At 37.9% G+C, this 24235-nt stretch overlaps 1 protein-coding gene across 1 annotated transcript in view; it reads right to left on the bottom strand.

Annotated features, from left to right (window-relative positions):
- CTNNA1 (catenin alpha 1) overlaps positions 1-24235 on the bottom strand; it is a 198758-nt gene that overhangs the window by 100738 nt on the left and 73785 nt on the right. Inside the window, exons 6-7 of the mRNA XM_037061371.1 lie at positions 18818-19087; positions 16056-16259 (exon numbers count right to left, since the gene is read on the bottom strand). Coding sequence (XP_036917266.1) covers positions 16056-16259; positions 18818-19087 — 474 coding nt within the window. The remainder of the gene's footprint in view (positions 1-16055; positions 16260-18817; positions 19088-24235) is intronic.

Below are 24235 nucleotides of genomic sequence, written 5' to 3'. Positions count from 1 at the left end.
AATTTAAAAAAAAAACCCTCAATATTTTAAGTAAATTTACGATTTTGTGTTGGGCTGCATTCATAGCCATCCTGGGCCACATGCAGCCCACAGGCTGAGGATTGGAAACCCCTTGTTGATTAAGCAATGACCATTTTTGACTTTCTAAAAGTGATCGCTAAGAATTCAGCCAAAACAAACAAACATAAAAATCCTCAGCATTATGAAATGATTATACTAGTTACACCTTTTTTGGAGAAGCAAGGAACTCAAATCTGATCTAGTGACAAAGGGTTTACCTCAAGGGCACATGTACACAAGAGCTGGGCAACTGGCCTTAGAAGCAGCCAAACAGTTAAGTCATGAAAGGCAAGAAGCTACATTCAAGATTGCTCTCTCCAGCAAAGCTTTCATTTAGAATGGAAGGGCAGATAGAGTGCTTCTCAGATAAGGTCAAGTTCAAGGAGTTCATCATCACCAAGCCCTTATTATATGAAATGTTAAAGGGACTTATCTAAGAAAAAGAAGATAAAAATATGAACAGTGAAAGGACAGCAAACTCACAGTTATTAACAACCATACCTAAAACAAAAGCAAACTAAGAGGACAGCTAGATCAGGAGCAGAACCACAGAAATGGAGATCACATGGAGGGTTAGCAATAGGGCAGTGGGCAGAGAAGAAGGGGGGAGAAGGTACAGAGAATAAGTAGCATAGATGGTAGGTAGAAAATAGACAGGGGGGAGGGCAAGAATAGTATGGGAAATATAGAATCTAAAGAACTTGTGACACATGGACATAAACTAAAGGGGGGGAATGGTAAGGGAGGGGGTGTGCAGGGTAGGGGGGAATGAGGGGGGAAACGGGACAACTGTAATGGCATAATCAATAAATATATTTTATAAATAAATAAATGGGGGGGAAAACAAAGTCATAATGATATAATATACCATTTTTTAAAGATTTTATTTATTTAACTTTAGAGAGGAAGGGAAGGAGAGAAGGAGAGAAACATCAATGTATGGTTGCCTCTCGTGAGTTCCCTGCTGGGAACTGGCCTGCAATCCAGGCATGTGCCCTGACTAGGAATCGAACCACGATCGTGTGGTTCCCAGGCCTGCGTTCAATCCACTGAGCTACACCAGCCAGGGCTAATATACCATTTTAAAACTTTTATGATGGGATTTCCAAACATATCCCAAAGGATTGTGAATAGTAAATGAACTTTCTTATGTAACACCACCATGCTTTTAACCATCAACTTTCTGCTTTTCTTGTTTCATTTATCACCTTCCATTAGTTTTTTTTTCTTTTTGGTGAAATATTTTAAACTAAGACCACGTCATTTTGTAAGGAATTCTCTTCTATGTACCATTCCACATAAACCAATGTCCATATATGGACGTTCAAATCTTGTCAAATCTTGAAGGTCAAAAGAACTGCCACTTGACTAAAACCTCAAGTCAAAAACATATATTTAATGACATTCATCACTGTTAACCCTAAAATTAATGTAATTCTTGACTCAGAGTGGTTTTAAGAAAAATGGCTAATTTGGCATTAGCTGGGAAAACCTAGTCAAAAAGAATAGTTTGATTCTAGCATCTAAAGTTTGCCAAAATGTAAGAGCTATATAGCCATCAAATAAGGCTAGCAAATGGAGTCGTTTTTTTAGAACACTGTGACTATAAATTTCAGTTTTAAAATAGCAATTTTTTTCTGAATACTTCAAAATTTAATATTGTTTTAAAAAAGAAAAACCTTTCCTGCCTGGTGCGCCTCAGTGTGTTGAGTGTTGACCCACAAACCAGAAGGTTGATGGTCTAATTCCCAGTCAGGCCACAAGTGGGCCAGGTCCTCGGTGGGGTGGTGTGAGAGGCAACCAATTGATGTTTATTTCTCCCTCCCTTCCCCTCTCTCTAAAAGTGAATAAATAAAATATTTAAAATAAAAAAAATCCAACAAATGTCTTTTTAAAGTTTTGAGTCCATTTCCTCAATTAGAAACTTTTAATAGTCTAAAAGATGAGGGAGACAAGGGAATCCTTTATTACAATAGAAATCACTAAATAATCACTATATATGAACAAGCAACCTTTTTTAAAAAATTTATTTGAAAGAGAAGAAACACTGATGTGGGAGAGAAACACTGATTTTCTCCCACGCATGCCCTGACCAGGGATCAAGCCTGTAATCTAGGTGTACGGAACAACATCCCAACCAACTGAGCCACCTGGCCGAGGATGAACGACCAACTTTTGAAAGCCAAACAATTTTTCCATATATAATGGCTTCTATCTATTTTTTATCATAGAATAAATGCAGAATAATACAGAATCTTTTATTTTTTATCTTGTTTCTTTTTATTGAGTCTACAGATGGGAAGGGAGGAATAAAGAGAGGGAGTGTGCCCCGGTGATGTGGCTCCATGGATTAATGCTGGCCTGTGAACCAAAAGGTCGCCAGGTCGATTCCCAGGCAGGGCACAAGCCTGGGTTGCAGGCCAGGTCCCCAGTAGCAGGTACAAGGAAGGCAACCACATGCTGATGTTTTCCTCCCTTTCTCCCTCCCTTACCCTCTCCCCTAAAAATAAATCAATAAAATTTCTTTTAAAAAAGAGAAAGGGAGAGAAACATCAATGTGAGAGAGAAACATCAATGGGCTGCCTCTTGCACACACCCTGACTGAGGACCAAACTCACAGCCCAGGCATGGGCCCTGACCAGAAACTTATGACACCCAACCAACTGAACTACACCAGCCTGGGCAAAAATACAGAATCTTAAATGTAACATAAACAAATAGGTTCTGCTTCCCAGCAATGAGCTAGTTTATTATTATGAGCTTTAAAGTTTATAACTGGGTGTCACTGATCAAATATTTATAATCTTTCTTATAAAATATTTCAAGTTATTTTACATTAGGGAATAATAATGTTCATATAGACACAAGGTCAAGGGCAAGCCAAAACATAAGCCTTTTTATTCCTAGAAGATGAGTTTCATATTTGAATCTACAAAACCAATAATTCTTTCTATAGCAAGGAAAAGTAACTCAGGACATGTATGCTTTGCAGTTTAATTTAAAGGATAATTAGCAAAGAGTCTTGAAATAACATGCATTCTATTTGGTACACTATTACAAACTGCAAATTAGAAAACCAAAAGTTACAACATCTGCAACTGGAGTAAAACCAGAACAGGAAGACAATCATTTCAACACATCTGAAAATAATACCTGTAAGATAATTTACAGTCCAAATGTTATTTCAGCATAAAGCAACTCAAAGGAAATATCTTCCTTATAGTATGTCTCCAAATAATAACACTTGTAGAGAATAACCAAACAAAGTAATTTCTCAGCAGTCTTTGGTTCTAAATATCAACTATTCCACTTTAAAATACACAAGCTATTAGTGATTGGCAGGCACTGACTTAGCAGACATTAGATGTGAACACAGATTCGGCCCCAAAATAAACAGAAAGAATAAGGACACTCACTCAGAGAAGAAAAACATCACATTCCAGACTTTCACCCTTCTATTTTTATATTATGACTAAGAAATATGAAAACCAAGGTAACTTTCAAGAGAGCAGGCCTGAAATCAGAGAAGAGGAAATGTCCTGGCAGACAGGGCTATACTCTGGAAAGGACAGTTTGGCAAATTTACAGGTGTTTATTACCCATTTTAAGTCCCCTAAAACACCTAATCAGAAAAATTTTAAACAGATCAGTGGACATAAAATATTAGGAAAGTTATGATTGATGAGCTTTTACTTTTACAGGTTCATCACATATGGACACTGTAAGTTGAACAGTTAACATCCCAAAACACCTAGTTTGCTAAATTTAAAGAATTACATTATTTTAGGAGTCAATTGCTTATCATCAACATATGACAACTTTGCCAAAAGTAAAGCCTATTCCTTGAGCCAAAAAGAATGAGGAAAAAGAATTGTATTATAATTTCCTAAAATAATACCAACTTGCACATATATAGCACTTTATAGCTTTATGTTCATATCAAATACGGTATCTCCCCTGCTTCAAGTAAGGAGGAAAAAAAAGACCTTACCTATCAGCTGCAATCAGACACTTCAACTACAAGATCATGCGGACTGGTGGTAGGGACTACGTCTTCGGCTCTTTGCTACAGGCACAGAACAAGGAATGGAGCAGGCATACAAAGTGAAAAAAGACCTGCCACAAGAGAGAGAACAGCAGCCTATCCAGATCTCTTTCCACCTTGTTACTGGCTACATTTTCTGCTCTTTTGTTTCAAGGCATTTGGTATTTCTACAAAACCACTATCCATTATCCCATCCTCATCATTTTACTTGGTCTTGTTTGTGTGATTCTCTGCACTTTTTAACAAAGTCAGGTAGAGGAGCACCTATTATTACCTATTTTACAGCAGAGTAAACACCGGAAAGGTTACTGGATCATGCTTTAATGAGTCCTAGTCTATGAACCATCAGTTTATTGTCCACCTTCCATGGTAGCACATGTGAAGAGCACCACCTGGAGTAGCTCTGAACTAAAGATCAAAAAGCTCAGTTCTAGTTAAGATAAAGTAAACATGCTCCATCCTGTCTACACCACTGAATGCAACTAAAAACCCTGGGCAGAAAGGAAATGAGAAAGGCCAGATCCATAATTGTACCTGAAGACTGTAACTTCTCTCAGTAATACTTAGAACAAGAAGAAAATCAATCAATAATAAGAAATAGAAAAAGTATGTCCATCAACAACAAAGAACATATTTTTTGCAAATGCAGACAGAACATTCACAAAGGCAGCATCTGACTCATAATATAAACCTCAATAAGCAATTTAAAGAATGAAATCATGCGAAATATGTTCTCTGACCATACTGAATTTGACTTAAATTAAAAAATCCATAACAGAAATATAGAAAGTCTCCAAATATTTGGAAATTAAACAACATACTTCCAAATAATCCACTAATCAAAGAGAAGGACTTACTAAAAACTTAAAAATATTTGAAACGGCCCTGGCTGGTGAAGCTCAGTGGACTGAGCACGGGCCTGCGAACCACACTATTGCGGTTCGATTCCCAGTCACGGCACATACCTGGGTTGCAGGCCAGTTCCCAGCAGGGGACTCACGAGAGGCAACCATACATTGATATTTCTCTCCTTCTCTCCTTCCTTTCCCCTCTAAAGATAAATGAATAAATTCAAAAAAAATATTTGAAACAGCTGTGACTGGTGTGGCTCAGTGGATTGGGCATCATCTCACAAACTGAAAGGTTTGATTCCCAGTCAGGGCACATGCCTGGATTGCCGGCCAAGTCCCCATTGGGGGAGCCTGTGAGAGGCAACAATCAATGTTTCTCTTTCTCCCTTCCTCCCCCTTTCTCTAAAAATAAATTCTTTACAAAATATATTTTGAACAAAAATGAAAAAAACTATGTCAAAATTTATGGTTGCAGACAAAGCAGGACTTAATGGAAATCCTCCCCGAAGATTTACATTTGAAAAAGAGGAAAGGTCTCACACCAATAACCTAAGTTTCGACCTTAAGACACTAGAAAAGAACAAAATAAACCCAAGGGAAACAGCAGACAGAAAATAAAAAAAGCATAAGTCAGTGAAATTGGAAATAATAGAGAAAAATCAATGAAACCAAAATCTGGTTCTTACAAAAGAGCGGTATCAATGTTACTCCTGCAGCCAGACTGACAAAAAGAGAGCAGATATAAATTACCAATATTAGGAATGAATTAGAGAATATGGCTACAGACACCCCACAAACATTAAAAAGATAAGCGAATACTGGAAAAAAAACTCTTTGTATATAATATTTGACTCATTGTATAAAATCACTTAGTTAATAAAAGGTACAAACTTCCAAAATCTATCCAAGAAAAAACAGATAACCTAAACAATCTTATATCCATTAAAGACATTGAATTTGTAATTTAAAACCTTTAAAAAGACTTGTTGGCTGGACTAGATTAAGGCTTGACAAACTTCTGAATAGGACCAGAGAGTAAATATTTCAGGTTTTGTGAGCCATTCTGTCTCTGTTACAAATACTCAACTATGCTGTTGGTGGGAAAGCAGCCACAGATGACAAGTAAACAAATGGGCATGGATGTGTTCCAAAAATTTTTTATTTGCAAAAATAGGTGGCAGCAAGACTTGACCTAAGCACTATAATTTCTCAACCCCTGCACTAGATGACAACTAATGTCACTTCCAAATTCTGAACTTTACAATTCTATAATTCTGTAGTCAAAAAATCACTTTGCTATATAATAGTTCAAGAAAAGGATAATACAGCCATGGCCAGTAAGTCAAGTGGTTGGTGAGTTGTTCCAAACACCAGAAAGGCTGTAGGTCTGACCCCGGGTCAGGGCACATGCCTAGGTTATGGGTTCAATCCAGTCAGGGCATGTACAGTGGTGACAGACCAATGTTTCTCTCTCATATTGATGTTTCTCTGTCTCTAAAAATCAATTTTAAAAAACATATCCTCGGGTAAGGATTAAAAAAAGAAAAGCATTCTCAGGTGAGGTTTTAAAAAATTAATTAATTAACAACAAACAAATAAATGCTATTGCACAAAGATTAGTGACTCAGTTTTGACTTGTTAGATGTATACTACAGTAAACAAACAAAAGAAAACACAACTCAGCACACTTCAGTCAAACTAGTGTTAAATGAATCCTTACCTCAAAAAGATGAAATCAAGGCACAGGGTCATATATTCTCAAGTTTCCCTATTAATATGCTTTAGAAATAAATATAGCATATGATTATAAACAAACCCTAAAAATCCAAGATACATAAAACTAAGGATCTACTTTATTTTGAAACATGCAATTATGGCCGTAAGAAAATGTCAAAGATGTAGGAGAAAATATATAGAAGAAAATTTATATTGCCTATCATCCCATCACCTAGTGACAATTACTAATATTCTAATATATTTAGAAGTTACTTTTTTAACCCAGAAACATTTTCTAGATATGAAATCTTTTCAGGCCTGCCAGACATCTAAAGGGCAGAAAGTAATACCAAGTGTGGTGGGCAGACAGACAAAAGCAGAGCAAGGACAATAGGCTAGGTACTAAACTGAAGGTCAGCTAGACCAGAAAGCCCCAGAGTCCCTAGCAATGGGCAAAATTGGGAAAACGAGGACCTCACCTGCAGGGTAAACCTTCCTTTCCTAACATATTGCTCACTGGTCATGCAGCTCAGACCCTCCCCTGACCTTTCTTCCTCTGGCCTGTCACTAGTCGTGTGGGTTAGACTCCCTTAATGCAGGAACAGGGAAGGGGGATGGAGAACAGCCCTTAAGCATTAAGCCCCTGGGACAATGAGGTTCTAACCTACATCAAACACATCTAGCTCACAGTTGCATTTCACTCCAGACCCAGAGAAGCAGCAAAACCAGAAAAGCAATGCCATGGCTGACCCCAAGACCAGCTGTTGTTGGGAGAACTGGACAGCTACATGCTAAAAAATGAAACTCGAGCACCAACTTACACCATACACCAAAATAAATTCAAGGTGGACAAAAGACTTAAATATAAGCCAGGAAACCATTAAAGCCCTAGAGGAGAGGAAAATCTCAGATATTCCACACAGCAATATTTTTACTGATACATCCCCTAGAGCAAGGGACATAAAGGAAAGAATAAACAAATGGGATCTCATCAAACTTAAAAGCTTCTGCATAGCCAAGGAAAACAGTATCAAGATAAAAAGAGAAGCAACAGCTTGGGAAAACATATTTGCCAATGATACCTCAGACAAAGGTTTAATCTCCAAAATATACAAAGAACTCACTCGACTCCACTCAAAGAACACGAGCAACCCAATTAAAAAATGGGCAAAGGACTTGAACAGACACTTCGCCAAGAAGGACATACAGAGGATCCAGAGACACATGAAAAGATGCTCGATATCTCTAGCTATCAGAGATAGCTATCTGGTTACTGTCAGTTTGATCAAAACCACAATGAGATACCACTTAACACCAGTCAGAATGGCTACCATAAACAAAGAAATAAACAACAAGTGTTGGAGAGGTTGTGGGGAAAAGGGGACTCTAGTTCACTGTTGGTGGGATTGCAGACTGGTACAACCACTATGGAAAGCAGTATGGAATTTTCTAGGAAAACTAAAAATGGACGTGCCTTTTGACCCAGCAGTTCCACTGTTAGGTGTATATCCTAAGAACCCTGAAACACCAATCCAAAAGAATCTATGCACCCCGATGTTCATAGCAGCACAATTTACGATAGCCAAGAGTTGGAAGCAACCTAGATGCCCATCGGTCAATGACTGGATCAAAAAACTACGGTACATTTACACAATGGAATTCTATGCTGCAGAAAGGAAGAAGGAGCTCCTACCCTTTGCAACATCATGGATGGAACTGGAAAGCATTATGCTGAGCAAAATAAGCCAGGCGGTGAAAGACAAATAACATATGATATCACCTTTAACAGGAATCTAAACAACAAAACAAACGAGCAAGCAAAATGTAACCAAAGACACTGAAATACAGAACGTGCTGACAGGGTCCAGAGGGGAGAGGGGAGAGAATCACAGGGGACAAGGGGAAGTACTCACACGAACAAGTATAAAGGACACATGGACAATAACTAAGGTGGGGGCGGAGATGGGAGGGAGGTGGGGAGCAGGGGGGGGGGGGGCAGAGCTGGGAATACAAGAAAGAAAACTGTACTTGAACAAGAGTTAAATAAAATAAAATAAAATAAAATAAAATAAAAGACCAGCTGCACTGGCTAATGATCCCTTGCCCTAGAGCCCACCAATCAGTGGAGACCACTACTGTGGAAGGACACACCTTTAGGAAGTACGCCTGTGCCTTTCTGGTCCCTCGCCTTACCCCCACCCAGGACAGTACCTTTACACTTCTTCCTCCTAAACTCCAAGGGCCCTTCTTTTACCTCTGTTAACTTGCTTCCTGAGCCCATTTATTCCATCATTCACTTCTACTTCTGTAACATTATAAATAAACCTTCTCTTATAGTTGGAGTCTTGGCTCTGAATGCTTTCTTAGCCAGAACTCAAGCACCAATGTTGCTGAACCAAGGTCCAGTCTGTCTCCACTGTTCTAACACCTGGTGTCATTCTCATTGCTGACAACACAAAGAAAGTCTAAGCAATCTTGTGGAGGATAAAACCCTATCCATCTGCAGCATGAACCTGGGCAGGATTCCATGTCTGCACCATTCTGATTTCAAGAGATGACTCCATTATTGCTCCATTAGACCAGTACTATTTCATGTAATAGATAAACATGCACCTTTTTCCATATAAAAGGTTAAAAATTTGGCTATTAAATACTGCAATCATAATGCCAGAATAATATACATAAGAAGTACCTCAAACCTCTTAGAAAGAAATACAAAACATAACTGGGGTGAGATGTCTTCCTCAGAGTTAAGAAGCTCTTTTAAACATCTCATCCATACAAGAAGTCACACATTAATTTTTGACAAATAAGGAATTCAAATTAAATAAATGCTGTTCTGTCAAGAGAAGCAAGTCCTACATACGCTCAAATTTTGCATTCAAGGCAACATCTATTACATCTAAATTCTCCCCAATATGCTAGGCAGCTCAAAGAAAAGCTTACACTAATAATCAATAAAATAGTAGGCATACAAAGCTACAGAACTACGGACTAGCAATACAGGTGAATGTCTACTGCACTAAACCCATGGGTTCAAACAAAGATAGAAATCAGAGCATAACATATAACAAAACCCAGCCCCTTAGTTGAACATCATGGAGTCAACTGAAACACCTATGACACTAGAGTTAATACCAGAGTCTAGAATGCAAGGATATGCTAAAAAGCTTTCTTGTTCTGCTCACTTCAAGCAGCTATACTGGACATAGTTCTATTTTATTTAGTAAGGAGCATTTGATTTCAGAACATTTATAAAGTTCTACAGTGGAAAATGCCATCAGTCATTAAAGATGATGACTTAAAACTCTACTTGCTAATTTGCAAAGATGTGCAATGACGACAATATTAACAGCTCAGACTTTCAGGTCACAGAAATCTTGAGTTCAAATGTCAGCTGTATGTATGTGTATTTCAAGCAAATAACAATTCAGTAAGGGTAAATTATCAGAGTAAAATATTGTATGTAAGACATACAATAATGTATGTCTCTTATCACAATGGCTACCATATGATATGCAGTATAATGGCACAGATTATCCTTACTTTTATTGTTTAAAAAAAGAAGAAGAAACAGTAAGAAAAAGAACAGGGGTGTGTGTGTGTGTGTGTGTGTGTGTGTTGTGTGTGCGCACGCGCCCAGAGTAATGTCTGGAATGCTATACACCAAAAATAGGTAATAGGATTACAAGTGATATGTAAAAAACACAGTCTGTGATCAGAAAAAATATTAAGCTTTTCTAATTTTGAAAATAAGAAAATCCAGCCATAAAATAATGCAGTAGCAAGATCTTCACAGTCCTTCAAACGCTGGGAAATTCTGGCTATGCTAAAGTGATTCCAGGAAGTCATTTGCAAAACTGAGAAGAGATTAGCATCTAAATGAAGTGCTTCCCTTCACTACAAGAACAATATATCTTTGAAAGTGAACATTAACTGCACCCTATTTATACATTCCATGTCAAACTATTATCCAAATCAAATAAAAATATTATACTAGATATAAACCCCCTCAAATACATGACCAGTCCAATACAAAAAATGTCCAGTTACCACATTCTTCTTCCAGGATTCTACAACCACTGCATCCATTGTTCAGGGTAAGAACAAAGATAAAATGTATCCTTAAGTAGCACCATCCTAACCAGGTACTAAGCTGTGTAAATTTTCTTCTACCTAGAACTACAGTTTTAGCTATAAGCTATGATACCTATATGTATGGATAACTGTACCATCTTGGACAATCAATAAAGAAGTTGATGTTAAACTCCTATCTACTCTCCTTAGCTGGTTGGTTACCCAGTAGTCAGAACTACCCAAAAGAACTATAACGCAAGCAAGAAAAATAAACTACATAAATAATTTAAAATTTTCTAGTAGCCATAAGTTTTTTAATAATGGTAGATTTATTATTTAACATAATATATCCAAAATACTACCAACAAGACATCAGATATTTTATATCCTTTTCTACTTACTAAATCTTTGAAGTCTGTTGTGTAGTTTGTACTTACAGCACATCTTAATTCAGACTAGTCAAATGTCAAGTGCTCAACAGCCACATACGGACACTGGCAACCATGCTGGACCGCACAGAGCTAGAGCTACTCAAGCCTGAAGCATGAGCTTCTTATCAATTTTAAGTTCCTAACTCAAGTCACTCAATAGGCAACCACGAAGACTGCTCAAGCCAAAACCAAATGAAATTCATTTCAAAGACTGAGGGTCTTCTGTGTTTCAGACACTGTGTTAAGTGTTTTCATATTTTTTTTTTTGCAGGGGTGGGGTTTTTTCTTTTGGTTTTTGAAGAGTCAGGAGTTGAAGATGGATGTGCTTGGTCCTCATACATTCTACTACTGCAAGAACAACTGACAACACACACCCTAGCAAAGGGAGAAAGGAAAGTTATTAAGAATCAGTATGTTTCTCAGCAGAATGAAAAATGTTAAATAAAGAATTCAGCTGTATAAAGTACAGGGCTCTTCAAAAGGAGTTTTTTCACTGGCACTGAAATAATTTGAGAGAACCATTACAACATCCAACTGGGCTCCAAAGTCAGCTACATATTTAAGAACAAAAATTTTAATCCATTAACCTAACCATCTGTTTTAACCCATTAACCTAATAGTTTAAGCCCTAGTTACATGTTTTGTTTATATGCAGAGAACATTAAGACGGTCAAACTATTTTAGATTTAAGAAACACCTACACAGAAGAAAGGAAAAAGAACTGGAAATACATATCCCTAAATATTAATAGTAATGGTGGTTCAATACTTTAATGCACATGTATAACTTTTAATTATAAAAAAATAAATGAAGTGGCAATAACTTTTTTCAAATTCAATTACATTTCCTTTTAATTCAAGTCATTTACTTTTAAACCTTGTAAGTTTACAACACCCATTCAAGCCGTTTTTCTTTCTCCAGAACCCTCACAGGCAGAGTAACCTTAGGCTGATAGAGCAGGAACAAATTAAACTTTACCACAATAACCACTTTCATTTCATTTCAAGGAAACTTAAAAGTCATTTGTGGAACTACAAAGATCTAGTAAATAATTTGAGTCATTTACATGTTAAGCAAGTAGGGGTCAAATGCATTATTTTTAGCAGTAATATCCCCAATCCTAAAGCAAGTCAGCAACAGAGCCAAGAATACCCTGCAACTCCCCAAACAGCAATTCAAGCAGGACCATTAAGGCTGCTAGAGTCCTGGCCCTTGGAGCCTTTAAAAGGGAGTTTGGCCTTTGTCTGCCATTAGAATTAAATTTAAATTCACTCTGATCTAAAATATCACTTTTACTCACTACTTATTTCATAGTATTTGGTTTAATTTTTTCTACAAATGTCATGTGTCTACTGAAAGATCTACGGGAAATAGAGGCAAACCATCCATGGCCTCCTCCCCCATAACCTTCTCAAATGTAAACTAGAAAAAGCAAGAATCTTTTGTTACTGTATCCTTAGCACTATGATTATCCAAAAATGTTCATTTTATGAATTCTCCGAAGTCAGTATGAGTTCATTAGGCAAACACTTACTGAGTACCTCTTCTAGCATTATACTACATACACCTGAAAGAGTATTTTAAGAATAGTTCCCATATTTCAAATGCTTAAAACTGAGTTGTAGAAGTTATGTAAAGTACATAAAATTAAATAACAATTTAAAGAAGTAAACAGGTGTAAAACTTCAAACAGCATAGTTTAAAATGGTCTTCAGCAAAGAGAAGGGGGGTGGAGGGAATGTGGGCCTTGAAGGAAGAACATGTTAGGTTTAAACAGTTGGGAAGGGAATTTCAAAAACATAACGAACACTGTCCTACCAAAGGCATGCAAACTAGCCTCAGACTAGCCTGAACAGATCGAAAAACAGAGAAAGTGAATAGAGCCTGAAATAAGGCAAAGCAGTGGAGACAGAAAAAACCAAATGCAATAAACTACTACAGCAGTTTCACCACCTTAATTGCACACTGGAATCACTTAGGGAACTTTAAAAACACTGATACCTAGGCCTCGATGCAGTGATTTTTGAGTTAACTGGGGGACAACCTAAACATCAGGATTTCTGAAAGTTCCCCAGGGTTTCTAATGTGCGTCCAAAGTTAAGAACCATTGCCTTAGAGGTAAAAACCAATGTACCTCGATAAGTGGCAACACAGAATAAGGAAGACAGATTCAAGAGAAAGATTTTGAGAGTACGTATCTATAAAAAATGACATCACTGGGATAATCCAGGAAATGAAAAAAAGTAAAAATAGGTGGGTTCTCCTGGACTTTACCATCCATCCATACTCTGTTTACCAAGTTCCATGTGGCAAACCAGTTTTAGTTAATCCAGATTGCCTCAATTCTCTACATACCTAATTATTTGCCTAATATTTTTTAAAAGAAATAATCCAAATTTAAACTGAACCATCTTTTAAAAATCAAGGTAGAGCTCAATCTAAAGAATATAAAATAAATCCTCCATAAAGTCCTCTTGGGTTTCCCAGCTAGAAATACTCTCATCCTCCTTGCAATGTTAGCAGTACCTAGGACAGCATTCCCAATAAATGCCCTGTACAAGCCAAGTCTGTTCCAGAAAAGAGGAACCAATGTCCCATTCCTCCTTTTATACAGCATTCAGCATACTACTTTGCATGTGACACATACTCAGTTATGAACTGAGTGACAGGCACATACTACCAGTTAAGTTCTGATTGTCATTAGAGGGTCTCAATGCTTTTGAATGCTTACTAAATAAGCAAAAATGCAATATATCCGCAGTTGCTTCTTCTTCTTGCAGACCCTCTCACTGTTCTAAGTTTTCAGGTGTGTTTCATTGCCCTCCCCCTTTTCCTTACTCCATCACGTTTGACAGAACCTAGCCTGCTCACTGCTACATGAGTTAATACAAGGAAATTAAGTATTTTTATCTTTAGGAGAAACATGCCCAGAGACATCTTCTAAAATGTATTTCTGAGTCAAGATTACTTCTTTCAAAACCCCCACCATAAGTCAAGCATCAATCATTGTTCTAGTTTTCACTTACATAATAAAATGTTATGTAAATGTGCTGTTATGGTCTCCATGTCTTCAGTATAAATGAGTCTTTCCCACCTTTACTTACATCCATGCCCAGATAGAGTACTATTTGTCTGATACTCTACGGAGAAACCAGAAATATGCTCATGACCAGGATGACTGGCCTGAAATCTGACCAACCTCAAGGCTCAGGGGTATCTTATACACTAGAGCAATGAGAACAGATTTACCACATACTCTCTGCCACCAAAGGCTGTTTTTAAAGTGGCTTCGTAATCATAACTGCATCAGACACTTCTGCACTACTTCGGCACTACATGATACCACTGACAAGTGACCCACATGTGTACATGAGTCCTTTGTCTCCACCTGTAAATCTCCACCATCGTAAGCCAGTCTTTGAATTATGGCTTTTCAATGTTTTCTGATTTTCTAGCTTAGATACGGATTTTTTAATGTGTCCTACATTTTCACTGTGACTTATCAACCATTTGACTTATCAATCATTTCCATCTGACTTAAGTCTAATCTCATTTTTCTGTGGTAGACTGTGTATGATCAAAACATGGCAGTGACTTAAAAATTCAATGTGCTTCACTCATTTCACAATATGGAAGAAACGAGATAAACACAGGAAGGCATTCATCTTCACCCTAGGAATTCCTTATGACTCACTACTATAATCTGTTCACTTATACAGGCATATAAGTACACAAAGATGATGTATGGCGAATGAGCAAATTAGAAAGTACCAAGATCTTTTTCTGAAAAGTATTAAATAGGCAAGAATCACTAGTGAGAACTAATTTGTAGTATTCCTCTTCCCTTTAAGATGATTTTATTTAATTTTTACTTCATTTATTTCTTCTCTGCCACAGTAGAACATTGGGTACAAGATTTAAATTACAGTAACCCTAAATTAGCATTAAATAACTCAAGTGGAAGAAGGTTTAGGGAAGGAAAAAGAAAGTCATCAACCATGCAGGGGGAAAAAAAATCAACCAATATTTTCTATGGCAAAAAAAGTCAGGTGTCAAATTTCACAGCACTGGTTTTTAAATCCAAATCTTAAAAATTCAAAACCATTACTCAGTTTGCCTAATACAGCTCTACTTGGCAACTACCTGCCATTCTACGTGGTTCATGAAAAAAAAACTCACCAACTATATATACATTTTTTCAGCATTTTGTTTTGCTCAAAATTAATTGGCCACCTAGATGTGATGATAGAATTTTAGGGGCATCGAAGGTCATTATCCTTAGGAAATGGATGCTGAAGTATTTAGTTGTGAAAAGACATAATGTCTGCAACTCATTTTCAAATGTTTCATTTTTTTTTAAAGTTGTGTACATAGACACATACAAATATTTATACACACAACCATGCACACCTTTATTAAGTGTCAGTGAGTCTAGATAAAGGATAGATGAGTGCTCATAATATTATTTTTTGTAAGCTTAAAATTTTTCAAAATAAAAAGCTGAGGAGGAAAGGGGCACACAGAAAACCATTTATGGCCCTGGCTGGTGCAGCTCAGTGGACTGAGCGTGGGACTGTGTTCCCCACCTGGGCTGCAGGCCAGGTCCCCAGTGGGGGACATGTGAGAGGCAACCACACATTGGTGTTTCTCTTCCTCTCTTTTTCCCTCCCTTTTCTTCTCTCTAAAAATAAATACATAAAATCTTTTCTAAAAAAAGAAAAAGGAAACCATTTATGTACCCCTTGAAAATTTTGCCTCACCCAAAAGAGTCTAGGAGTCAAGAACATATCTGCCATTTATAATTTAAAAATCTCAGATCCAACATTTACTATGGAAAACTTCTCTTATTTCAAAAATGAAGTTCTGATAACTCACATTGCCCATGTACTCCGAGAGCAGGTCCTGCAAAGCCTGGCGGACAGCATTACACTCAGCCACAATTCTCTCACGCCTGTCATCACGAGTGCACGATGAGTCGGCCATCAGGGCGGCCCCACTAATGATGCTTTCCAGGCGCTCCTCCAGGGAAGGTCTAAAGCGCTCCTCACTGAAGCTCAAGGGGTCCACAATGATTTGTTTCTGCAGAGAAAGGATTTTTGAATGGTATTGCTAATCTCAGTTCCCCACATTGTTCGAGAAGGTGAGGAAAAGTGCTGATTATAGAAACACCAACATTTAACACAAAAATTACAATGCCCAAAAGTTATACTCCTTGATAGATGAGAGGCCATCTCACACAAGCTGGCCTATGGATCACTTCTCAAAGAAGGCCCTGGAAGCAGTACTATTCAGCTGAATGGGGCCTGGATAAGGTATACATACCACAAATGGCAAACAAAAGTATGCCAAAATAAAAATCATGTTCAACCTACTTAATCTGAAGATCTAAAGACCAGCCTAAACAATATTAGTAAATTGTTACCAAATGGGAATTACAAGGAAAATAAAAGCTAGCTTTCTCTTCTATATAGAGTATAAAAATGCTACATGACACTAGCATAACTGTTTCACCATAAAAAAAGTAGTAACATTGACATCTATTCTCAAAGTTTCCAAAAAGAATGCATTTATAATCAATTTCAATATATTTTCCCCAATTTACACATCTCATCAAATGTTACAAGCAATTCAGTCTCAAATTTATCCTGCTACCTGTCTATATTCAAGACTTTATTTCTCGAAGACTTATCTATAAGAGATGGTAACAATCTGTCCCAACAAAACTAATCTGTGACATCAACTGCCCCAATAAGAATAAATATTTCTCTTTCTGCCCTTCAGTCCTTTGACTTACACCCAGCTTTACCAGTGAATGAGGTCAGGTCACAGGTAAGCTGTAGGTTCACGGTCAAATATCAACACCCCCTGAACACCAGCTACTGGTCTCCCTCCAACTTCTTCACTTGATACAATTTATCTTTACACTCACTAGTAAATGTCTGTGCAAATATTTTGCCTTTAATTTTTCTTCATGGGGACTACATTCTTATTGATTTCAACTTAAATGCCAAGGTTTTTCTTAAAAAGCTTGCCCTTTCCCAATAAGTGTACATTTCTTCTTTCCCTTACAAAAAAAAAAAAAACAGTTTCAAAATTTAACATGCAATACATTGAGTTCATTATTAACCTACATTTTAGTTTATTACTTTTTGTACTGGACTAAGTTACAGCCAGATTTCACTAGTCAAAACAGAACGCACAATGCATTCTGACTAACAGGAATGAATAATGGTCACAGAACTTTAAAAAAGTCACAGAGCTACAATCCACCTGCAACCATTCAATTTAACCCTCTCATTTATGAATTAAGTGGCCTCTGATTTTACTCAACTTAGGACCAAAAGTAACCCTTACTGCTTTGAAAGAGGCCAATACCCAACACTGTCAAATTTGAGTAGGAAAAGCCAACAATGCCAGTAAATTATAAGATACATCAGAAGAGTTTGCTATAAAGAAAATTAATGCTTAAGGTTCCAGAGTAAAAAATTCAGTTCTAACACCATGATCTTTAGGCTTAACACTGTTTTTACAATTTAAATAAAGGGCTGAGACAAAGGAAAGAAAAGAAAAAGGTAATGGCAAGGAAAAAAATATTTAAACAAACAAACAAAAAAGCACTCCTCTGTACAAATTCTTTCCTTTAAAGCAGGGTTGTCAAACTCATTTTCACCAGGGGCCACATCAGTCTCGTAGATGCCTTCACCCCTACTTATGAAAAGATGTTTGCCACCTGGAAAGCATTTTTCCCTTATGTTACTTAAAAAAATATATTACCCCAACAGTTGATTTAAAAAAAATGTTTTTAAGACAGTAAATCTTAAACTGCCGCCATCTACTGGAAGTCAGGAGGCATTGTGGGTAAAAATTTTAAAAGCACAAAACCCACCAAAACCATTAAAGATTAGATACATAGGACAGTGTGTACACAGAATATACAGGCATCATCTATAAAAGTAATTACATGGCATTATGCTATAAAAGTAGTTTAATTTGCTTTCACATGATTAAATTTGCTTTCACATGATTAAATTTTGTCTATTATTACAATTTAGTCATTAAGAAGAAAAGTGTATCTAGGCAGACAAATAAGATTATGATAGCACTTCTGTTTTAGTTATTTATGATGTGACTGGATCTCCCACCAAACTGTACAGTTTGCCTCTGTATCTCCCATAGCTTCACATCTGCCAAAAGGTTAAAATCTTGTTTGAAATGAACTGAACTCATATCCTCAATAAAGAATGATCTCATAGAAGGCAAGGAACTTATATGTACGACCCATGGACATGAACTAAAGGGAGGAATGCGGGTGGGAGGGGGGTATGCAGGGTGGAGGAGAATAAAGGAGGGAAAATGGGACAACTATAATAGCATAATAAAAAAAAAAAAAAGAATGCCCTCATAGGAAACATAAGATGCAAAAAGAATTCAGAAGTTTAACTCAAACTAAAAAAAAGATAAATGCTTTAGATCAAGTTAAAATAAGTAGACTAATGAATAATAAAATTTCTTTCCAGTTAGATTGCAAATCTAAGTAGAAACTGAGCTTTCATTAGAAACCCTGACCATATTTCCCCCAAATCTGTTAACTTCGGGGATGGTCAACAGCCTGGAGGTTCCTCCCAAGCATAACTTACATCAAAGTTATTGAGTGCATATGCCAGCTCTCCTCCTCCTCCACCCTGGTGCTGGGAGGCATCATCTGATGCGGTGGCCTGGGCAGCATTGGAAATGCCTGTGACTGCCTGCTGCAACTGCTTGTATATCAGGTCTCTGTTGGCCTTATAGGCTGCAACATCAGGATGCTGTAGGCATGCCTGGGATGCAGTATAGAGAATTGGAACGTTTTTCTGCAGGATTCCTCTGGCTGCAGCCATCTGATCACGATGGCCAACATCCTTCAGTTCCTACAAGAGCAAAAAACAAGAAATTGAAACAGTCTTCATATATGGGTTCTATTCATATAAAACTTTGTCAGTAAATACTAAAAAGTCAGAATTTCTACTAATTAAACGCAATATTTTCATTAAGTCTGGCTTGAAAGTTCATCACCAAGAAGGCAGTATGGCTTGGTAGGTAAGAATTCAAACTTTTCCAAACCACATAGACCTGGATTTCAACCTCCACCTCTACTTTTTCCTGGTTATTATGATCTTATTTTAACTTTCCATGGTCAGTTTCACTTTCTGTAAAATAGGAATAACAGAAACTCCCATAATTGTCTTGAGGGTTAAATGGCATAATGCATATAAAGCACAGAACTAAATAAAAAGAAAAACATAAAACTGACTAGCATATTCATTACAACTATATAAATGTTTGGAATAGTCCAGCCAAAATAGAAAAGTCATTCAGAGATACATCTAAACAAAATTAAGATTATGAGCTTTTTATCAAGCTATAAAAATTCATCACAAGAGTTTTGTGAAACCTGGGATGGGTATCACAGGTGTACATGAACTGTGCAAATCATCCAGATGTTCTCCCAAGTACACAACTTTTCCCTCCCTTCCCCCACCCGAAAGACCACCTTAGGACACGGGTCATCAGGCACAAAGCTGAGTGAGGCTCATGTGTTTCATGACTAAATCAAACGGTGTATATCTCATTGCAATACTTTATATACATGTGGTCTGAAGTGAAACTGCCCTTTTTCAATTTCCTCTACCCCATAATTAGAATGTAATCCACAGTTAAAAGAATTTGAGGTTACTGGCATGGTTTCTACTATCAGCTCCTACTTAGTAGACAAGCAGAGTGGCTATGCATAGTGACAAAAGATACCAACAATAAGATAACAATGGAGTACTTCTGATATTCCACTGTTAACTGAAATTACTCAAAGATAAAAAAGAACCACTATATTTTGCTGTGTATAAGTACACCCATGTCTCCACGTGCGTTATGCATGGATTATTATACCCAAGGTATGCAATCAGTACGCCCATGTATAATGTGCATCCTTATTTTTTCCCTCAAAAATTTGGGCAAAAATGTGTGCATTACACACAGAAAAATACAGTCAGTAAGTCTTTAATAAATATGGATCAAAATGCTAAGTCTTTAGTAAATGCGGATCATCACCACAGAAGATGTCTGCCTGGAAAAAGTCCAGCCACTGTTAATATAACAAGAATGGTTTGCATGACATCAGTGTAACCTGGCAGCAAAGGAGAGTGGACTGGAATGTGCATGCATAAACAATGACAACTTCACTGTACTTAGTCAGCAGGGGTGGTAGGCACTGCTGAAGTGAGCATGTGTACCGAGTGGCCACCACATTCAAAATGGCTGAGCAAGTAAAACAACAAATCTGCATTAAATTTTGCATTATGCTTGAACAGTCCTCTGCAGAAACTATTCAGATATTCACAAGGCTTTCAGGGATGTTGCAGTGAGAGCAGCACAAATAAAAGTCTGGCACAAACCCTTCAAAGATGGTCGAGAATCTGTTAAAAGTAATCCATGTTTTGGAAGNGAAGTGAGCATGTGTACCGAGTGGCCACCACATTCAAAATGGCTGAGCAAGTAAAACAACAAATCTGCATTAAATTTTGCATTATGCTTGAACAGTCCTCTGCAGAAACTATTCAGATATTCACAAGGCTTTCAGGGATGTTGCAGTGAGAGCAGCACAAATAAAAGTCTGGCACAAACCCTTCAAAGATGGTCGAGAATCTGTTAAATAATCCATGTTTTGGAAGGCCTGCAACAAGCAGAACTCCTGAGAATGAGGAACGTGTATGGGCTGCAATCAACAAAGATCAGTAACTGACAGTGTGAGAACTAGAAGCTGATCTGGGGATTCCAAAAACTACTATGTCCAAGATTTGATGCGAAGTCTTGGCATGAAATGTGTCATGGCAAAATTCATTCTGTAGCTTCTGCTACCAGACCAGAAGCAACACGGTGCTTCAGTTGCTAATGACTTGATTCAAACCGCTACCAATGAACCAGACTTCCTAATGAAGGTCATACCCAGAAATGACTCATGGGTCTACAGCTATGATCCAGTAACGAAGGCCCAGCTGTACCAGTGGAAGTTGGCTGGTTCTTCACGCCCAAAAAAAGTGCATCAAAGTTACACCAAGATGGAAACCATGTTAACTGTGTCTTTTGATTGGGAAGTTGTTGTCCATTACCAGTACACCCCTCCAGGCCAAACAATTATAAGGAGTACTACCTCAATGTTCTTCTTTGGTTGAGAGATCATGCATCATGTCTCGTACAGAATTTTTTGGCAAAACATCAAATCACCCAGATGACTCAGCGCCCCCCCCCCGCCCCCCCAGCCCAGATTTGGTGCCCTGTGACTTCTGGCTTTTCCCAAAACTAAAATCACCTTTGAAAGGAAAGAGATTTCAGACTGTTAATTCGCTTCAGGAAAATATGATGGGTAGCTGATGGTGACTCCAGTAAAGGATTTTGCCGTGTTTTGAACAGTGGAAGATACACTGGGAGACCTGTGTGAGGTCCCAAGGTGCCTACTTTGAAGGGACTGAGGCGTCATTGTCCTGTGTGTATGGTATTTCTTGTATCTTGTATCTTCTTCAATAAATTTCTCTATTTTTCACATTGTGTGGCTGGATACTTCCTGGATAGGCTTTGTAAGTGCCCACCAAGCTGTTCCAACTCTATTTTATGTAACCGTAGAATTTCAATGTTAATGCCACCAACTGAATCTTAGAGTACAAATTTAAATGTGTTAAAAATAAGTATTACATGTGTAAATATGTAAAAGCAAAGTGACTTAGAAAAACCAGAGTCAATTACTCAAACTCTGACTCCAGCTATTTAATGGCTCATCTTTCTAGATGTGATCCTAATTAAGCATTATAGACACCAAACTGGCTCCATTTATCTAAAACTTCATCTCACTACATATTTCAGGTTTGCATCTTTCAAACCTTGAATAATATAACAGCTTTCTTTTCCTCCTACAATACTTTTCTCATTGGAATCTGAATTTGCACGTAATAGTTCACAGCATTCCAAATGCCCTGTAGCACAGTACATTAGGCTAAATATTCAGAAACAGGACCCTGTGGATTCAGAGAATCAGTGATTATTTCAAGACTCAAGCTACGACAGGGGGCTAAGGCTAACCATTATGCTTAAACAGCTGGTGCACAAGTTCTAGGTAGCATTTTCTAAATGTCTCGCCCTCACCACAACCTCGAGGATGTTAAGTCTGCTAGAGAGGCATTTGCCTATAAAGCGTACTTGTCCTATGCTTTATAAAATATTTTGCAATCAGCTTTGACATTCTTCCTAAGTGCCTATAACCTAGATTGGTACAGCCTCCTATAAAGGTCACCAAAGACTCTTGTGGTCACCTGAAGTTAATAGTGTCAGAATTACCATTCAGTGCCTGACTTTCCTAAAACCACAGCCTGGCCTGGTATGATAACCTTCTACCTTCTTTCCATAGACTACATTAGGTTAAACATTCCAAAACAGGGCCCCATGGATTTAAAGAATTGATGATTACTTCAAAACTCAAGCTATGACACAGGGCTACTGCTAACCATTATGCTTAAGCACAGGCTCTGTATGACATTTTCTAAATGTCTTGTTCATACCACACTGTATCTCTGAATAAATTCCTATTTACAAAGTACTGGGGTGTTTGGAACTGCTCTGCCTTATTTCAGGAATTGTAACTGCCTCCCATCACTAAGGATGAGTGAGCGACCTCTGGAATGCGAGCCACAAGGAGACAAAGCTTGCAAAGCTTGTCTCTGCTTACTCCCCTGCCCCCAATGCATGGTTGGGCAGTCCATGACAGGTAAGACTCCTCAGAGGAGGAGTAACCTAAGCCAGACACGATCACTTGGGAGGCTATCATGGAAGGACTCGGGGGGCTGCAACAAAGAGAAAGTGATGGACCCTCACCCCTCCACCCCACCCCCCAGCTATTCTGACATAGCCCGAGTCCCCATGTCCTCTGGGAGAAGCACTTTCTGGCTCTAATCCACTTAAGCCTGAAAACCTGTGATGAGGGAGGCAGTGCAGTCCTCCCTTGCCTGTCTAGATCGGGATCCGGGGTGATCAGGCATAAGAAAGATTTCACAAAGCCCTGTGAAGCCTACTTTTGCTAAGAGTGCTTTCATTCATATGATAAGGGTCTGAGCAGGAAACGAGTATGTGTCCCAAAGTTTTTGCAACCCCCCTTTCCTGACAGACACTGACTAAGACTGAGCCCTCAGATTTCTTTGAAATGTTATCTACTGTTTGATCTTTGCCGCCTGTATTCCTGTGTATTACAACCCAATAAAAGCCACTGAGGAAGGGGCTCTTGGCCTTTCTCCTCTGAGAGATTGGCCACCTCTCCTCCCCAAGCAGATCATGTCTTGGTAGTGTTACTTTCATCCATGGTGGATGGGGGGACTTGCTGGCAAAGTTGCTCCCACACTGGGGAATATATTCTATTCTATGACAAAAATGGCAAATATCATCATTTGTACTAACTGCTAAAGTGTCTACTTTCCTTAGAGCTGATTTTGCCGTAGCACTAAGAAACTAGTTTTTTAAAGTACAGATAAGAAAATGAACACAATCACAGGCAACACAATTTACTGTAAAAATAATGATGAATCATAAGTATTCTTTTCAAGATATATAGTGCCTTTAAGTAATCCAGATTAGTGAAAAAAAGTGAGCTTTTAAACAATAAAACATTTAGGAAATTAGAGTCCCTTGTCTACTTTAACCTTCCTGATTCAACTTCACCTATTCAGTTATGTTTCAAGCAGACTCAGGAACAAATGGAAAACAGAAGGAAGAAGTGACTGCTTTCAATGTAATATTAACGAACTTCACATGCAGTGACCAAGAATCAGAAACTAACTTTTAAACAATCTATAACACTCTCTCTGGGGGACTTCCACCAAGATGGAGGCATAGGTGGAAACACTGTGCCTTCTCCCACAACCAAGTTTGAATACAACAAAGGTTTAGTAAACAAAGACGCAGCCAAAGAACAGAAAACTGAACTATACGGAAGTCCGACAACAACGAACCGTCCAACCGGGATCGGTAAGAGGGGTGGAGAC

This window comes from Sturnira hondurensis, unplaced genomic scaffold (genome assembly GCF_014824575.4).
Source record: "Sturnira hondurensis isolate 20B ecotype Veracruz unplaced genomic scaffold, ASM1482457v3 Scaffold0001120, whole genome shotgun sequence".
Taxonomy (NCBI): Eukaryota; Metazoa; Chordata; class Mammalia; order Chiroptera; family Phyllostomidae; genus Sturnira; species Sturnira hondurensis.
This window is presented reverse-complemented; position numbering and strand designations above follow the sequence as displayed.